Below are 14,312 nucleotides of genomic sequence, written 5' to 3'. Positions count from 1 at the left end.
GAAAGTAAAAGGGCATTCTGGTGGGTTTGGGGAAGTGAGGGGGTAGAAAACGAGGGGATCAATATATGTAACCTACTGTTTGGCGGGGGGGGGGGGGGGGGGAACTGTGACCAATTTTTGAAAACATCCTCATTAAGCATCATCATCATATACACAGCCGACAGCCGACGGGAAAATAATCCTCCTTCGATCTTCGATCTTCGGTACACCTGCCATTAGAATATGGGGAGTTTTGGGGTGTCGTGGAGGAGGGAGAGGGGCTGGCTGAAGATGAGACAAGCGAACTGTTGCGTACGGTGCAGATTCTTCACACTCACTGTAATGAGTGAGAGGTGTTGAAGGGTAACGGCTGCCACTTAACATTCGGCATTGCTTCCTCGCGGATCCACCCCACACAGCCACCAGAAGATGCTGTTTCCCCGGCTGTACATGGCGCTAGTTTGTTGGAAGGAAGGGGTTCCGAAACGGTTCCACCGGTAGAGAAAGGGTGCAAAGTCGTCGTCAGTTGTGGTGGGGATCGTTACAATTGGTTCATCAAGATGTGCAGCTTGCTTCGAGAAGTTACCCATCGGGATATGCGTCACGGACGTGCGTACTGTAAATGAACTGAAAAGAAGAAGAAGAAGCAAACCACCCGGACAACAGCAGCCGTAGCATCTAATTTTGTACGGAATGCGTTTGATCGAAAGACTTCGATGCACTGATCGCTTAGCCGCAGCAGCACCAGGCGACGAACCCCAACCGGACCGGGCGACATTTGTCGGTGAGTTATTCGCAGGGCCCAGCACGCAGCGGCACCAGGTGGTGGGATGGCGCTGCTGGGGATGCTGATTCGTTCGAGACCCGATCGTAGTGCGCGCGGGAGGGATGATAGATCACGCAAGTGAGAGGATGGCACGCACATACACTCAACACACCGAAAGGTTGCGGTGAAGATGTCAGCAAAGCGTACTGGAACTGTCTCTCCCTTCTCAACCGGCACTAGAGCGCAACCGAGCAGCATCCCGGACCGGGGTCGGGGGTTGGGCTTTTTTTGTCATCCGGCCACTATATAAGCGTCGGTGCGGACGATAATTGATATCAGTTCTCGCATTAGCTTTTATCAAGGCACACGCAGCCCAGCACCGCTCCAGCACTCGTCGTCAACATGTACAAGCTGGTGAGTGTAGCAGCAGCAGCAGTAGCAGCAGTAAAGACCGGCTAGAATCCCGTGCCTCTGTCCAGTGTAGTCCAAGAATTTGTCGAGCAAGTGACCTAGAGTGAGGTGATCGTTGAGTTGACGGATAGTTGCTAATAGTGAGCTCACGCTTGTGGTGACATACAGTGTGCGTTGAGCAAGTTGGGTACAACGCAATAGGTGAAAGATGACTGCAGATTGTTTGCCTCACCGAAATGGCGCTAGTTGTGTGGACTATTTATTCGATCAATGCAGAAGTTTTACTTTTAGTAGTGCTTGAAGTTCCTCAAACTATTTCAGAAGTGCCTCATGAATTGTTTTGCTGAAAATTTTACTTGCGAAGATTTATCTTTTCGCCGTAACGCAATGTGTATTCTCCAGGAGGAGGATTCGGAACATTTGCAACACCTGCCTACGCCTGCTCACAAGCTTGCGTGCCAGGCAAGCACTGCTTGGCGTGTTTGGTTGGCAAATGTTTTCTCATCCGATTAATTAGCATTACTGTCACTTTCGATTCGGGCTCATTACTCAACACGGTCGGCGATTCCCGGCCTCTTTAAGCTGGCTCTCTGTTTGATCACGTTATTCGTATCGTAATCCTCGTCTGACGTCGTTTTTTTTCCTCTCTTTTGCACACAGTTCGTCATCGCCGCCCTGGTTGCCGTGGCAGCCGCCCAAAACCCACAGGACGCTCAGGCCCAGGTGCTGGTATCCGATTCGGTCGTAAACCCGGACGGTTCGTACAACTATCGGTACGAGACGAGCAACGGTATTGCCGCGCAGGAAAGTGGAGTCGGAGGCCAGTCGGCTCAGGGCAGCTACTCGTACACCGGTGACGATGGTGCCCAGTACCAGGTGACGTACGTTGCCGACGAGAATGGATTCCAGCCGCAGGGAGCTCATCTGCCCGTCGATGGACCCGCTCCCGATCACGTCCTGAAGACGCTGGAGCAGATCCGTGCCAACCCGCCACGTGATGACCCGAACTTCAGCATGGACGCCCTGAACGCTGCCATCGCTCGGCTGAGCGGCAAGAAGTAAGCTGGCAATGGAGCTTCGTAAGCCGTGCGGAGCAGCTCATCCAGTCAGTCAGCGCGAACGGTTGGCGTTCATCGTTCGCCGCACTTTACACACCGCACCTGACACATACTCTCCACCAAGTGCATCCGGGATCCGGGTCCGGTTGACGTTAGGAGGTCAACTGGCCGCGGGTGCAAATGCCAACAATCTACAAAGATCTACTTCACGGGGCAACACTGTCACTGCCATCTTAGACAATCTCTTCCAGGCTCTATCTCTTCGTATCCTTTCTGCTTTCCTACCGGTACAACAATCTACTTCTTCCCGAGTCTAGCTTTCCAAATTGCTTTCCAATGTTCTATCGTATGTAAATAGCCCGTTGATAGTTTGTAAATAAAACAACCAACAAAAACTTTAAATCCATCGTGTGTGTGTGTTTTTAATTAGCCTGAAGACTACACCGTTTGTGGTGTAATTAGGTTACGGGCGATTGATTTAATTGACCCACGATGATTTACTGGCCACAGTATCCCTAAACAATCTTCTTAAGTGCCTTTGTGTGAAGATGTAGCTCGTAAAACTTCCGGCTCAAGGTTTCTCATTGAACGTGTGCTTGCACTAGCTGTAGTAAACTGTCCGAGTCCCACTCAGCCTCATCATAAAACTCTGCTCCACCGTTTCAAGCATTCAACTTCATCGGTCAGACATCCGTCTCGAAGTTGATTCGATTAATGGCAACCGAGTACGAGCAGCCGTGAAATGCTAAACGATCGTTTAAAGCTGCAGCATTGCGGAGATGGACCGGGGCCCAACCTCAGACAACGCTTCAAAGCAGTCACTAATTTTAAAACATCTTCCATCGTGCTAAAAGGTCAGCCCAGTGGCTAAAATAGCATCTCGGTGTATGGCTTACCGTGAGCGTGAGAGGAATTCTGTTTTTTTGGGAAGGTTGTAAAGGAGACACGCAGCCCCAATGGGAGCGTGCAATGCCGAATGAGTTTCTCATGCGTTTGAGGCCTTGTCTTAAGTTGCGTTCAAGTAACTAACCCATTGCATTACCTGCACTTGCTTGATTTTTCTTGAACGGTCGATGAGGAGAAGATGAGAAAAAAAAGTTCAATCTGAAGATCCCTTCCTTCGCTTTGCTGGGGGTACAGGGTTTTCTCCACACGCGATTTCTTTCTTCGTCGGCCTCAACAATCAAGGTCAGGGTTTCGGTGCATCTTTCACCGGCAGTGTGACGCAACTGCGAGACGAAACTCCCAAGGCGATGGGACTCTCTAGTGGGGGAAAAGCAGACGTACACGGCCTGGCAACCGATCAGCTCATCTTCAGGCGAACGAGCTTAAACGGGAGTGGTTGACGTTAGCGGTTGGGGTTGGGAGACGAGAGTTTGCACTTTCATACAGACGCACACACGCGGTCAAGATGTGGTGAGGAAGTGGTCATCGTAAGGAAGCTTTCGAGAGTGAGTGACTTGCAAGCAGGATGTACTCTACATTCGGCTTCGGCTAAGATGAAGTAAAAATAGATTATTTCTTGTCAATTAATTTTAGTGTCTTCCATAAAGATATTTCTTTCTAAATCCAATTTGTCCACAAAGACGATTTCATTTGTCCCACTGTGCGTTGCTCCGATATTATACAATATTCCTTTGCATTGTGAATGTCTGCAGATCGTCTGCCATACGCTCGATCGTCTCCGATATTCATGTGATCCTCTTCAACTTTGAACCTCACGCGCGCCCAACAGTTTGAAGGCGTGGAAATGGGGTTGACTGCAGCGATAACCTGGTGAACGCAGAATCCGTTGCTATGGGCGTCATGTATCGGGACCGTGGTGCAGAGATGCAGTGTGATCGAACGTCACTCGGCCGAAATGGAGCGCTCCAAATTTGGCAGACAGAGGCGAAGTGTAGTGGCGTGTATATTTAACGTGATTGGGTGTGGGCTTCACCCAAACCGGGGAGACTTCCTTTGGTGATGGTAGTATTTCTTCGTTTCAATATGGCGTGCGTATTCCAATAACCTTCTCAATAAAATTTGATATCACGCGTTGCGTATGGAATTATAGGTAATTTTTTCTCATACTTTGTTACGTGCGCTAATATGTAAACGCAACTGCTTCAAAGGCGAGTGAGCAAACGCAAGCACCGGCCGCCCTCGGGTCAAACCGGACCCGTTACGACCTCAGCCACATTACCCGGACAACCCGGATCGGATGATGATTGATCGTTCGAAAGCGGTTCCACCGAATGCCCGATCGAGCCACCACCCGGTGATGACATTGGCAATCGATGGCGATAAAAATAGAAAGATTATCGGTGAAACCAATGCAAGCCATTATTGTTCATCGCGATGGATGGAATTTCCATACGCGCATCGTTGCATAATGTGCCGCGTTTGGTGTGCCGTGCCGTGTATGTGTGTGTGTGTGAACAGTCTCTAATCTCTTCACTATCGAGTCGCTTACACACTCCAAATACAGAAAGTTTAGTGATTTGCTGTTTGAAAAAAACGATGAAATATGATGCTACACTTTGAGTTCAATGTCAGTTTAGTGATGTTTGATTTGAGTGATATGAATAATTGATTGTTGTGAAACGTCTCCTTATATTTACAATTATTTACAAGTTTTACAATTTTAAACATACTTTCATGAGTGAGTCAAGACATTCTTCAAGAATAACCAACTGACAGTAATGTTAAAAAAATTGTTACAGTTATCCAAGCTGCTTACAGCTATCCAAGCTGACTTTTAACATGATTTTTATTCATGTAAATTATTATACATATTTTTATACCGTTTAATATTACGAAAATTCGGCACAACAGCATCGTAGTTTGAAACTGCTGTGTGCATATTTATAAACCTTTTTTATATTTTCATGATAATTCTCATAGCTCAAGTTGCTGCTTTACATACGATAAAACCCTGATTTTTTCACAGGCAATAGTTTTGTATTTATTTTTATTTAAATTTCAATAACGACAGCAAGCGCCGTATGGTCAGCATCGCATGTGCTGACAAATTAAAATTCTCCAAAAATCATGAAAATGAACAAACTTTTAATAAAAAAATCAACAATGCATTTCCTCCCTATTATTTTCCTTATCCCGGATATGCTCGGTTAAACAATAGTTATTGCTAGTCCTAAAAAGTGTTTTCTTTTATTATTTATTTTCATTCTGGATTATGCAAACTTTGTAATGATGAAATTTTTTCATAATTCTTTTTCCTTCAAGAACGTCCCTTAAATTTGACACAAAATCGAAACGATGCAAAATAAAGCACCCAAGCGTAATCAATCATACACGCAGCATACGTTGTGTGTCGTTCGCCGAACCGAAGAAGGTGAAAATCTACGTTTCTTGGCCTAGCGAAACGAGAGTGAGAGCGTTCCGTGGACACGCCCTGACCGAGGAGGGCATATTCTACACGGCACCTCCCCCCCGTTTCTGAAAGAGTCATCCCCATTGACCCGATGGGGACGTCCTTCTGCCACACTCATTCCACACTCACCCACCCCGAGCTCCCACCACACTCACGAAGAGGTCAAGATGGTACTTCGTGCCGTGAAATATGTGCCAATAAATATATGCCCACCACGGCACGGCGCGGTTCTCCACCTCAGACGGGGGCCCCAAATCGGAACGGCCAGTGTGACGATCGGGGCATTTAGGTGATTTAGTCATAAAGCACCTATGAGCATCATTTGACCACACCTGAAACACGGTTTGGCCGAGGGAAGACAGCAACAACGATTCAGTTAAGCCGGCGTGAAATAAATCGTAATCGAAACGAACCGAGCGCCTTCGGCGTACAGCTAATGATTGTTCGGCCCAGTACGGTTTCCATAATCACATCAACCCAGTTGGGGTTATTGGGTTTATCCCCACGACCCAACAAGCGCGGTGGATAACGTAAATTGCATCGCTGCAAGATGCAAAGTAATGGCGGAGACGTAAAGTGTATGCACGCGGACGACACGCGATCAGCGGCCTGCTGATTGGATCGAACCTTACGGCGGTACATAAAGTGCCGTGTAAAGCGGATTCTTGTTTGCAATCAGTTCGTACCCGAAATCAAGCCATCCGAAGGGATGGGAAATAGGGGTGGCCAAAAAGAAAAGGAAGCATGATGATTGATAATAAAATATCACTACGCCGGTCTGTATCGATCGATTTTATGTCGAAATTGAAGCTTGAGCATGGAACTATGTTGCATCACGAACGCGTTGCTCGATTTGGGCGGAACCACTATCGATCGGGCTGCTATTTTTTCTGCGATAAGTGACAAGTTATTGCTTCATAAGCGTACCGCATTGTAAGGGAAATAATGTCACATTAACACCAATAATAAAAGGCACATAAAGCACTTGGGTAATTGGGCGAAGAAGTGAAGTACCTTTTTTCCCGACTTATTATGGAAATATTATTGCATTTAAAATTTTGTAAATAATGGTAGTATAACTCATCAGAATTTATAATACTTGGCATAAAATAAATAAATTTTAATTTCATTTCAATTTTATAAATCTTAAAGAATGTGTACAATTTCCGGTCTTAAGCTATGGTATACTGACAGCCTATTCATCTGAACCATGCAGAAAAAAGAGGATTGGTCGTTTCTGATGGTTACATTCACGGAAATTCCCCGGTCTAGCGACATTCTTCGGTTGACCTGAGCTGACACCTACCGCAGAAGCGTGTTTGTGGTTTCCCACTCATAACTGTCACCTTTTATTCAACAGGGCCCAGCAGCTGCTGCAGCAGCAGCACATCGCCATCATCATCTTTAGATTAGCCGATCACTTCAATGCGCAAAAACCCGCCTGCACGTGCAGACTACCACTTCCAGGAATTTGCCAAGCTGTGCTGTTTACTTGCTGTCATGAAAGAACATGACACAAACGGTGTCGGTGTGACATATGGAGCAAAAGGAGGGGGAAAAAGGTCCGAGGATCGATCAACGCGCCAAGATTAAGTCCAAACCGAAATGGAAACCTTCCTTTGACCTGGCCGACTAATCCCGAAGGCGACAGTTTCTGGATGGTTCCCGTACGGGCAGCAGCAGTGACAGCATCAGCGCACGGTTCACATAATCCCCCGAGGGAGCGCAAACATCATTTGTATGCTCGATTTGATTCGCGCCAGAGGTGATGAGGTGACTCCAAATAAATGACCGTCTTGCCTTCGCTTTTGATGGGTCTTGCCAACATAAAGGCTTCAAAGGTGTGAAGAATCAGGGCTGCAGGGTTGGTGGCTATTTATCTAAAAAAAATATATCAAAGAAAGTGATGAATTCTATTTGTAAGCAATTTAATCAAAGTTTTAAAATATTCTCGACTTGTTTACCTTTTTTGAACAGTTTAAATAAGATAGTTAATCATGAATATCTAGACTTAATTCATTTTCACAGGTCAACAATTTCGTTACATTGTCTCACATAGAGATAACAAAGAGATTTCCAGGGAGGTTTCTTGCGCAACAATTTATACAGCGGACAGGTTTACTACCTATTGGAGAGGCACAGTCCAGATAGCAGTTTAAAGCCTGATTATCATCCGGTTGGATTGCATTTGGTAATCTTATGTTTACGACCTACATTTTGAACATCGTGAGAATTATGGTCCCAAAAGTGATAAGGACAGATAACGATGCATCGATCACGTGTGATATGGGTGTACGTTGATGACGATTGAAATATGCGCCTGATGCTATGCAATGTTTTTGTCGTTCTCGTTCTCAAGGAAGAGTTTCAATATAGAATAAAAAGACAAAATGGAAAAATACTCAAATTACTTTATTCACAAACATTTTCACTCTTTACATTACAAACGACCGAACCACTCAGAACGTGAACCGGATGCGACCTGCCCCGGTATCTCTGAGCGGTGACAGCCGTTCGACATGCTCTACAAACGCATCCAAATCTATTGGTCCTTCCTCGAGATCCATACCCTCGCGAGCAATAGTCGTGAACCGATCACCGCCCTCCACCAGGAAGCCCGTCACGGCAACTCGATACTCGCGGAACGGATTGATCGGTTCGTACACCTCACCCGTACACTGCTGACAGAGCACCTCCAACGACACTAGTCGTCTTCCAGGAGGGTTGTTGATGCGATACGTCACTCTCAATCCGGACACTTGAAGAAGATCCCAAGCCTGCACCGTACCATTGACCACTGTCGCACTACGAACACTATCCTCCAACACAGCCATCAGATGATCACCGCGCAGCAGCAACGAGTATAGCTGATTCTCGAACGGAAGTACCTCGAACAGTTGCTTGAAGGTAATCGTACCGGTCTGTAGATCACCTCGGATTCCTCCACGGTTTTGCAGCGCAATGCCATTGTACACCGGGAAGAAGGCTCTCACCATGGAGTCGGTGATGAGTGACCCGAGCAAACACTCACCCGTAACACAGTCCTGCCGGGACATGTCGACCTCAGTCACGCCGACCGTACGATTTCCGAGCGTTTCTACCTCCTCACGGAAGGGTAACAGCGCAGCCATCACTTGCGGATCTTCGGGCATGTCGGCATCCAAAAACACTGGATTACCTTCCCACTGTTCAATCTCGCCTTCCTCGTTGAAGAACACCGTCAGATTGCCTACCAATCGGCCGTAAGATCCAGCCTGCACTACCAACACTCGGTGCCCATCGGGCTGTATATCAACTGTTGGATAGTTGCCGTCCACATCGAGCGGGAAGTCGGTAGCATCTCCGGTAAAGAGAACCGTGTTGGAAAATCCACCAACAATCACATCAACGTATGGTCCACAGGTACGTGCCATCCTTCGCTCATTGTTGTGCCCGTAGTACGAAAGAACCACAACAATGTCCACTCCTTCCTCGTTGAGTCGAGCTGATTCTGTGCGGACAGCTTCCACGGGATCGGTGAACGTAAGATTTCCAGGATTTCCAATCGCAGCTACATCGGGACGGATAACACCAAGGATACCGATACGACGACCCGATCGTTCGACCACAACCGAACGCTCAAAGTTCACAAAGGACGGCTCGTTCGAATTGTCCACATTGGTCAGCACGATCGGTGTTTCCGAGGCGGCCATGAAGGGGTTGAGGCCTTCCAGTCCGTGGAAGAAGTCGAATCGACCCAACGTCTGCGAATAGATTACAAAAAGGTTGGTTGGCAATGCTTGATCATCCAATTCCTAACACAACTTTGCTAACTCACCATTGCATCTGCTGGCAGGACATTCAACATGGCCGCAACGACCTCCCATCGGTGAACGGTGTACCACAGCGTTCCCTTGAAGTTACCGCCCGAGTTCACGTAGATCGAGTTCTCCGCTTGCGCCTGTATCTGACGGACGGCACTCACTTGACGCGGGTATCCACCCTGACAACGTTCCTGACCGACACAGGTGAATCCCTCCAAGTTGACCTGATTGTACCGCGAGTACAAGTCGTTGAAGTGGATAATCGACAGCGGATAGAGGTCATCCTGCTGAGCTCTGGCGTAACTAACCAGTGCCGCGACCAGTAACACGACAACGTTAATACGGTTCATTCTTGCTCCCAAACGATACCGCTCGAACTGGAATGCCGGAGCTGTTTATATAGGCCGTCCTCCACATCAATCCAATTTCACAATTGGGATCCGATAAGAGGGTTAGAAGATAAGACGAAATTGGGGTAATCTTTCACGTGAGATTAGTCCATTACAGTGTTTACCGGGCTGTAACGATGTTCTCTTTAGCGCTACTGTCATCTTATCAACCAATAGCTTCGTTTTGCTATCGCACTACTCCGTTTATTCGACGAAATCGTTCGCTCTCGCAATTGTCGGATCATGGACGACTTAACGGTTAACCTCACTGCAACGCTGGGTGATCCTATTTTATTTGCCATCACTGTACATACTTACTCAGAGACTTGATGAACATTGTTTTCTCTTCATCTTTTTTATAATTTTATTCCCTCATAATACTTCTTTTTTTTACATACTTTAGATATTCTAACTATCACTACCAGTTCCAACGAAAGTTCTTGCTCAGAACACGAAGCGAATACGTCCTGCTTCAGCATCTCTGAGAGGTGATAGCCGTTCTACGTGTTCTTCGAATGCGTCCAAATCTACCGGTCCTTCCTCGAGATCCATACCCTCGCGGGGAATGACTGATAGCCCATCGCCGCCCTCCACCAGGAAACTTGCCATCGCTACACGATACTCGCGGAACGGATTGATCGGTTCGTACACCTCTCCCGTGCACTGCTGACAGAGCACCTCCAGCGATACCAACCGTCTGCCTGGTGGGTTGCTGATGCGGTACGTCACTCTCAATCCCGACACCTGCAGGAGGTTTGTAGCCCGCACCGTACCATTGACCACTGTCGCACTACGAACGCTCTGCTCTAACACAGCCATCAGATAATCACCGCGCAGCAGCAACGAGTATAGCTGATTCTCGAAGGGTAGCACCTCGAACAGTTGTTTGTACGTGATTGCGCCGGCCTGTAGATCACCTCGGATACCTCCACGGTTCTGAAGTGCAATGCCATTGTACACCGGGAAGAAGGCTCGCACCATGGAGTCGGTGATGAGCGAACCAATCACACATTCTCCAGATATGCAGTCCTGTCGGGTCATATCGACCTCAGCCACGGCGACCGTACGATTTCCGAGCGTTTCTACCTCCTCACGGAAGGGTAACAGCGCAGCCATCACTTCCGGATCTTCGGGCATGTCGGCATCCAAAAAGACCGGATTACCTTCCCACTGTTCGATTTCACCTTCCTCGTTGAAGAACACCGTCAGATTGCCTACCAAACGACCGTAAGAACCGGCCTGCACTACCAACACCCGGTGCCCATCGGTCTGTGTCTCAACCGTTGGGTAGTTGCCCTCAACGTCCAGTGGGAAGCCGGTAGCGTCACCACTAAACAGCACCGTGTTAGACGATCCACCAACAATCACATCAACGAACGGGCCGCAGTTACGTGCCATTCTACGTTCGTTGTTGTGTCCGTAGTACGAAAGAACCACAACAATGTCCACTCCTTCCTCGTTGAGCCGAGCAGATTCGGTGCGGACAGCTTCCACGGGATCGGTGAATGTAAGATTTCCCGGACGTCCAACAGCAGCTACATCGGGACGGATAACACCAAGGATACCGATACGACGACCCGATCGCTCAACTACAACCGAACGCTCAAAGTTCACAAAGGACGGCTCGTTCGAATTGTCCACATTGGTCAGCACGATCGGTGTTTCCGTGGCGGCCATGAAGGGGTTGAGGCCTTCCAGTCCGTGGAAGAAGTCGAAACGACCCAACGTCTGGAACGAGGTTAGTTAGTAATTCTTGGTCGTCCAACTCTCGTGACAGGCTTGTAAACTCACCATTGCATCCGCTGGCAGTACATTTAACATAGCCGCAACGACCTCCCATCGGTGAACGGTGTACCACAGGGTTCCCTTGAAGCTGCCTCCGGTATTCACATAGATCGAGTTCTCCGCTTGCGCCTGTATCTGACGGACGGCGCTCACCTGGCGCGGATATCCACCCTGACAACGTTCCTCACCGATACAGGTGAATCCCTCCAAGTTGACTTGGTTGTAGCGCGCGTGTAGATCGTTGAAGTGGATAACGGACAGCGGGAACAGATCATCCTGCTGTGCTCCGGTGAAACTCACCACAGCTGCGACCACCAACAAGAGCACGTTAATACGGTTCATTCTTGCTTCCAACAATGTTACCACACAACGTTGAAATTCCCAGCGAGCTTCTTTATATAGGTAGTTCACTTCATTTCAATCCGATTTCACAATAAGCACCTGATAAGAAGGTTTAACGATAAGACGGTGTTTTTGTTTTCGGCTAATCTTTCACGTGAGATTAGTCCTACATCCGCACTACCGGAATTATGTCGTGTCCCATTAATGTTGATATAATGTTTACCGAGCTGCCTCTGCTCCACATTGGAAAAACGTGACCTGACGATGATTGTCGCATGCTATCGCATAATCAGTGCATGGATGAGATCGATAACGCAGAAACATTGTCGAAGTGGGGTGTTTGTTTTTCTCCTCCTCCTTCGGTTATCGCTCGCTGGGAGTCTATGCCGTAAACTGTTTACTGGTGGTCCGCTTAACCGCAATGATTTCCGTCATCATAAAACATGTGAATCATTAATTGCCGCAAGTATCAAGCCGGGAGATGAATTGGCCACCCAATAAAATGGTTTATTGGTTTACGCTCCATTTCCAATGACGCGTATAAGTCTCGCAGACATGTTCGCTCATTAACGGCGCGGTACGCTGGTACCTCAGCAGGAGGTTAAGGAGATGTCAGATGTCACGGTGACAATTCGTCGTGCGTGCATTCTTCGTGCCGCTGGGACCGTAAGCTTGTTGCCCTTGGTAGAACGATAACGTACGAATTGAAAGCAATGTTCAAGATTCACTTGCCGGCCGTTTAATGATCGTGTAGCTGGACCTGGAGGTGGATTCGCATAATAGGCGACTTCACAACTCAGAGGGACTTGATATCCAGCTTGAACCGGTTTGTGAGCATCGTCGGCGAGTGTTTGCCGGTGGGTGGAATCTTCATTCTTTTCTTCATACACCACGCTCACCCGGTCGATAACGAAGCCTCCAACCTTTGACCGTGCGCCCAAGCTACCAAGGCAAGCGAGTACTACCCTCACCACACACGGATTAAGCGTTCGGCCGGTCGGCTTAAGCTTTCGGTCCACATGATCCACGGTGTCATCTATTGGGCAATTAAAACGACTCTCGATAACGGCACCTACAACGCTTGTACGATCTCTCCCCCGGTAACCGATCTCTCTGGTCCAGCTCCAGGAAACGCTACGCTGCCGGCAGTGTGTTGCAAAGTTTAAAGTTGAACGTTCTTATAACACTGCCCCGGTGTAATGGTGCATCGCCGCTTGCATAACTGCTGTCCTCATCAGAAGACCGTGGCGCTGTAGGATTGGCGAACGAAAAATCCCTCCCAATAGCTCTGTGCCATGCTACTGTGTGTTTTTCTTCTAGCGATCCAAAGCGCGGTGTCAAATTGTCCGATCGCGGTGTCCGTACCGGTGGTCATCCATCTTGAAACCCATCGGTCTGACTGGGCACCCAATCGCAACCGGTGTTGAATTTTGCATACCGCTTACATCCCGGCCAAGCGACACGGTGTCATCAATTTATGGTTCTTTACAGCCTGCGCTTCGGCGGGGTTGCCCGCAAATGTGGCAAAAGGCGTTAGGTGTCGTGGCGCCGGGTTTTATGCAAAATGTCGCTGGCGCGAGATAGTTAAAGAGCATCTGTGCGGTTACGATGTTAGATGTGAAAAATATATATCTTTTATATGGTGCACTATAAAACATCGCCCGTAAATGACACTTCAGCCTCAGTTAAAATTCCGCTTCAGTTGTTAAAAGTGGGGCAAGTTTGGGTTAGGATTAGTTTGCACACAGGAACTGAATGATTTGATTGTGGAAATTTTCACGTTGAGAGATACTTTATATAGTAATGATGCAATTTTTAAGAGGATTTATCGAAAAAAGAGCTCCAGAAACCAGGTATTGTGGTGACTTGAGCTCAGACGCCGGACCGGAAAAGCTTAGAATCTATTAAAACTTGTAGATAGAAGACAAAGGCCTGGATCATAGATCTAACACTCAATCATCAGAAAGTTTTTGGTAAAATTTCGGAGTCGAGATGAAGTTGTTGATCTTACTGAGAATAATATCCGCAAAGCATTTACTCATTGGAATTACTGTCCTCAGGAAAATTAATTTGTGCTACAGAATCTTTTATCATAAGAGTGTGAAGGCTATCATGAAGAGATATTATGGTGGAACTTCATTGCAGGCTTGATAAGCCGAAACGACAGCGGCACCTCCCCGGACGTAGGTCTGCCTACCTTGCTCCAAGTCACAAAATGGCAGAAATGGCAGGCTGGCAGCCCGAGACTTTCAAGGAAGTGCCAAGAAAGGAAGGAAGGAGACCTGCTGAAGGATTCTTTCATAAAAGGATCCTATTGGAGAAAACCACTCAGTCGACGCCATTTTTTTTCTAATAAACCTGCTCGATACATTCTTTAAGCAAAACACCGCGATCAGTGTTGAA

The 14,312-nt window shown here is 47.6% G+C and overlaps 3 protein-coding genes across 3 annotated transcripts; 1 reads left to right on the top strand and 2 right to left on the bottom strand.

Annotated features, from left to right (window-relative positions):
* The first annotated feature begins 1,009 nt into the window (after nt 1-1,009).
* LOC118514603 (cuticle protein CP14.6-like) lies at nt 1,010-2,616 on the top strand. The gene is made up of 2 exons (XM_036061599.1): nt 1,010-1,159; nt 1,817-2,616. The coding sequence occupies exons 1-2, from the start codon at nt 1,148-1,150 to the stop codon at nt 2,216-2,218; spliced, it is 414 nt and encodes a 137-aa protein (XP_035917492.1). The 5' UTR covers nt 1,010-1,147; the 3' UTR covers nt 2,219-2,616.
* A 5,367-nt stretch (nt 2,617-7,983) lies between these two features.
* Nucleotides 7,984-9,757, bottom strand: LOC118509257 (apyrase-like). The gene is made up of 2 exons (XM_036049592.1): nt 9,408-9,757; nt 7,984-9,333 (listed from the first exon to the last, which is right to left on the bottom strand). The coding sequence occupies exons 1-2, from the start codon at nt 9,741-9,743 to the stop codon at nt 8,050-8,052; spliced, it is 1,620 nt and encodes a 539-aa protein (XP_035905485.1). The 5' UTR covers nt 9,744-9,757; the 3' UTR covers nt 7,984-8,049.
* Nucleotides 9,758-10,118: 361 nt separating this feature from the next.
* On the bottom strand, nt 10,119-11,926 carry LOC118509232 (apyrase-like). Its single transcript, XM_036049540.1, has 2 exons — nt 11,574-11,926; nt 10,119-11,510 (listed from the first exon to the last, which is right to left on the bottom strand). The coding sequence occupies exons 1-2, from the start codon at nt 11,907-11,909 to the stop codon at nt 10,227-10,229; spliced, it is 1,620 nt and encodes a 539-aa protein (XP_035905433.1). The 5' UTR covers nt 11,910-11,926; the 3' UTR covers nt 10,119-10,226.
* Nucleotides 11,927-14,312: the final 2,386 nt, after the last annotated feature.

The sequence above is a fragment of the Anopheles stephensi genome, chromosome 3, assembly GCF_013141755.1.
Source record: "Anopheles stephensi strain Indian chromosome 3, UCI_ANSTEP_V1.0, whole genome shotgun sequence".
Lineage (NCBI taxonomy): Eukaryota > Metazoa > Arthropoda > Insecta > Diptera > Culicidae > Anopheles > Anopheles stephensi.
The sequence above is the reverse complement of the archived record's forward strand: the minus strand, read 5'-3'. Positions and strand labels throughout refer to the sequence as shown.

Coding starts and splice junctions, on each gene's coding strand:
- LOC118509232 (XM_036049540.1), bottom strand. CDS start 11,909: ATGAACCGTATTAACGTGCTCTTGTTGGTGGTCGCAGCTGTGGTGAGT. Junction 11,511..11,573: donor TACTGCCAGCGGATGCAATG/GTGAGTTTACAA, acceptor ACCTCGTTCCAG/ACGTTGGGTCGTTTCGACTT.
- LOC118509257 (XM_036049592.1), bottom strand. CDS start 9,743: ATGAACCGTATTAACGTTGTCGTGTTACTGGTCGCGGCACTGGTTAGT. Junction 9,334..9,407: donor TCCTGCCAGCAGATGCAATG/GTGAGTTAGCAA, acceptor ATCTATTCGCAG/ACGTTGGGTCGATTCGACTT.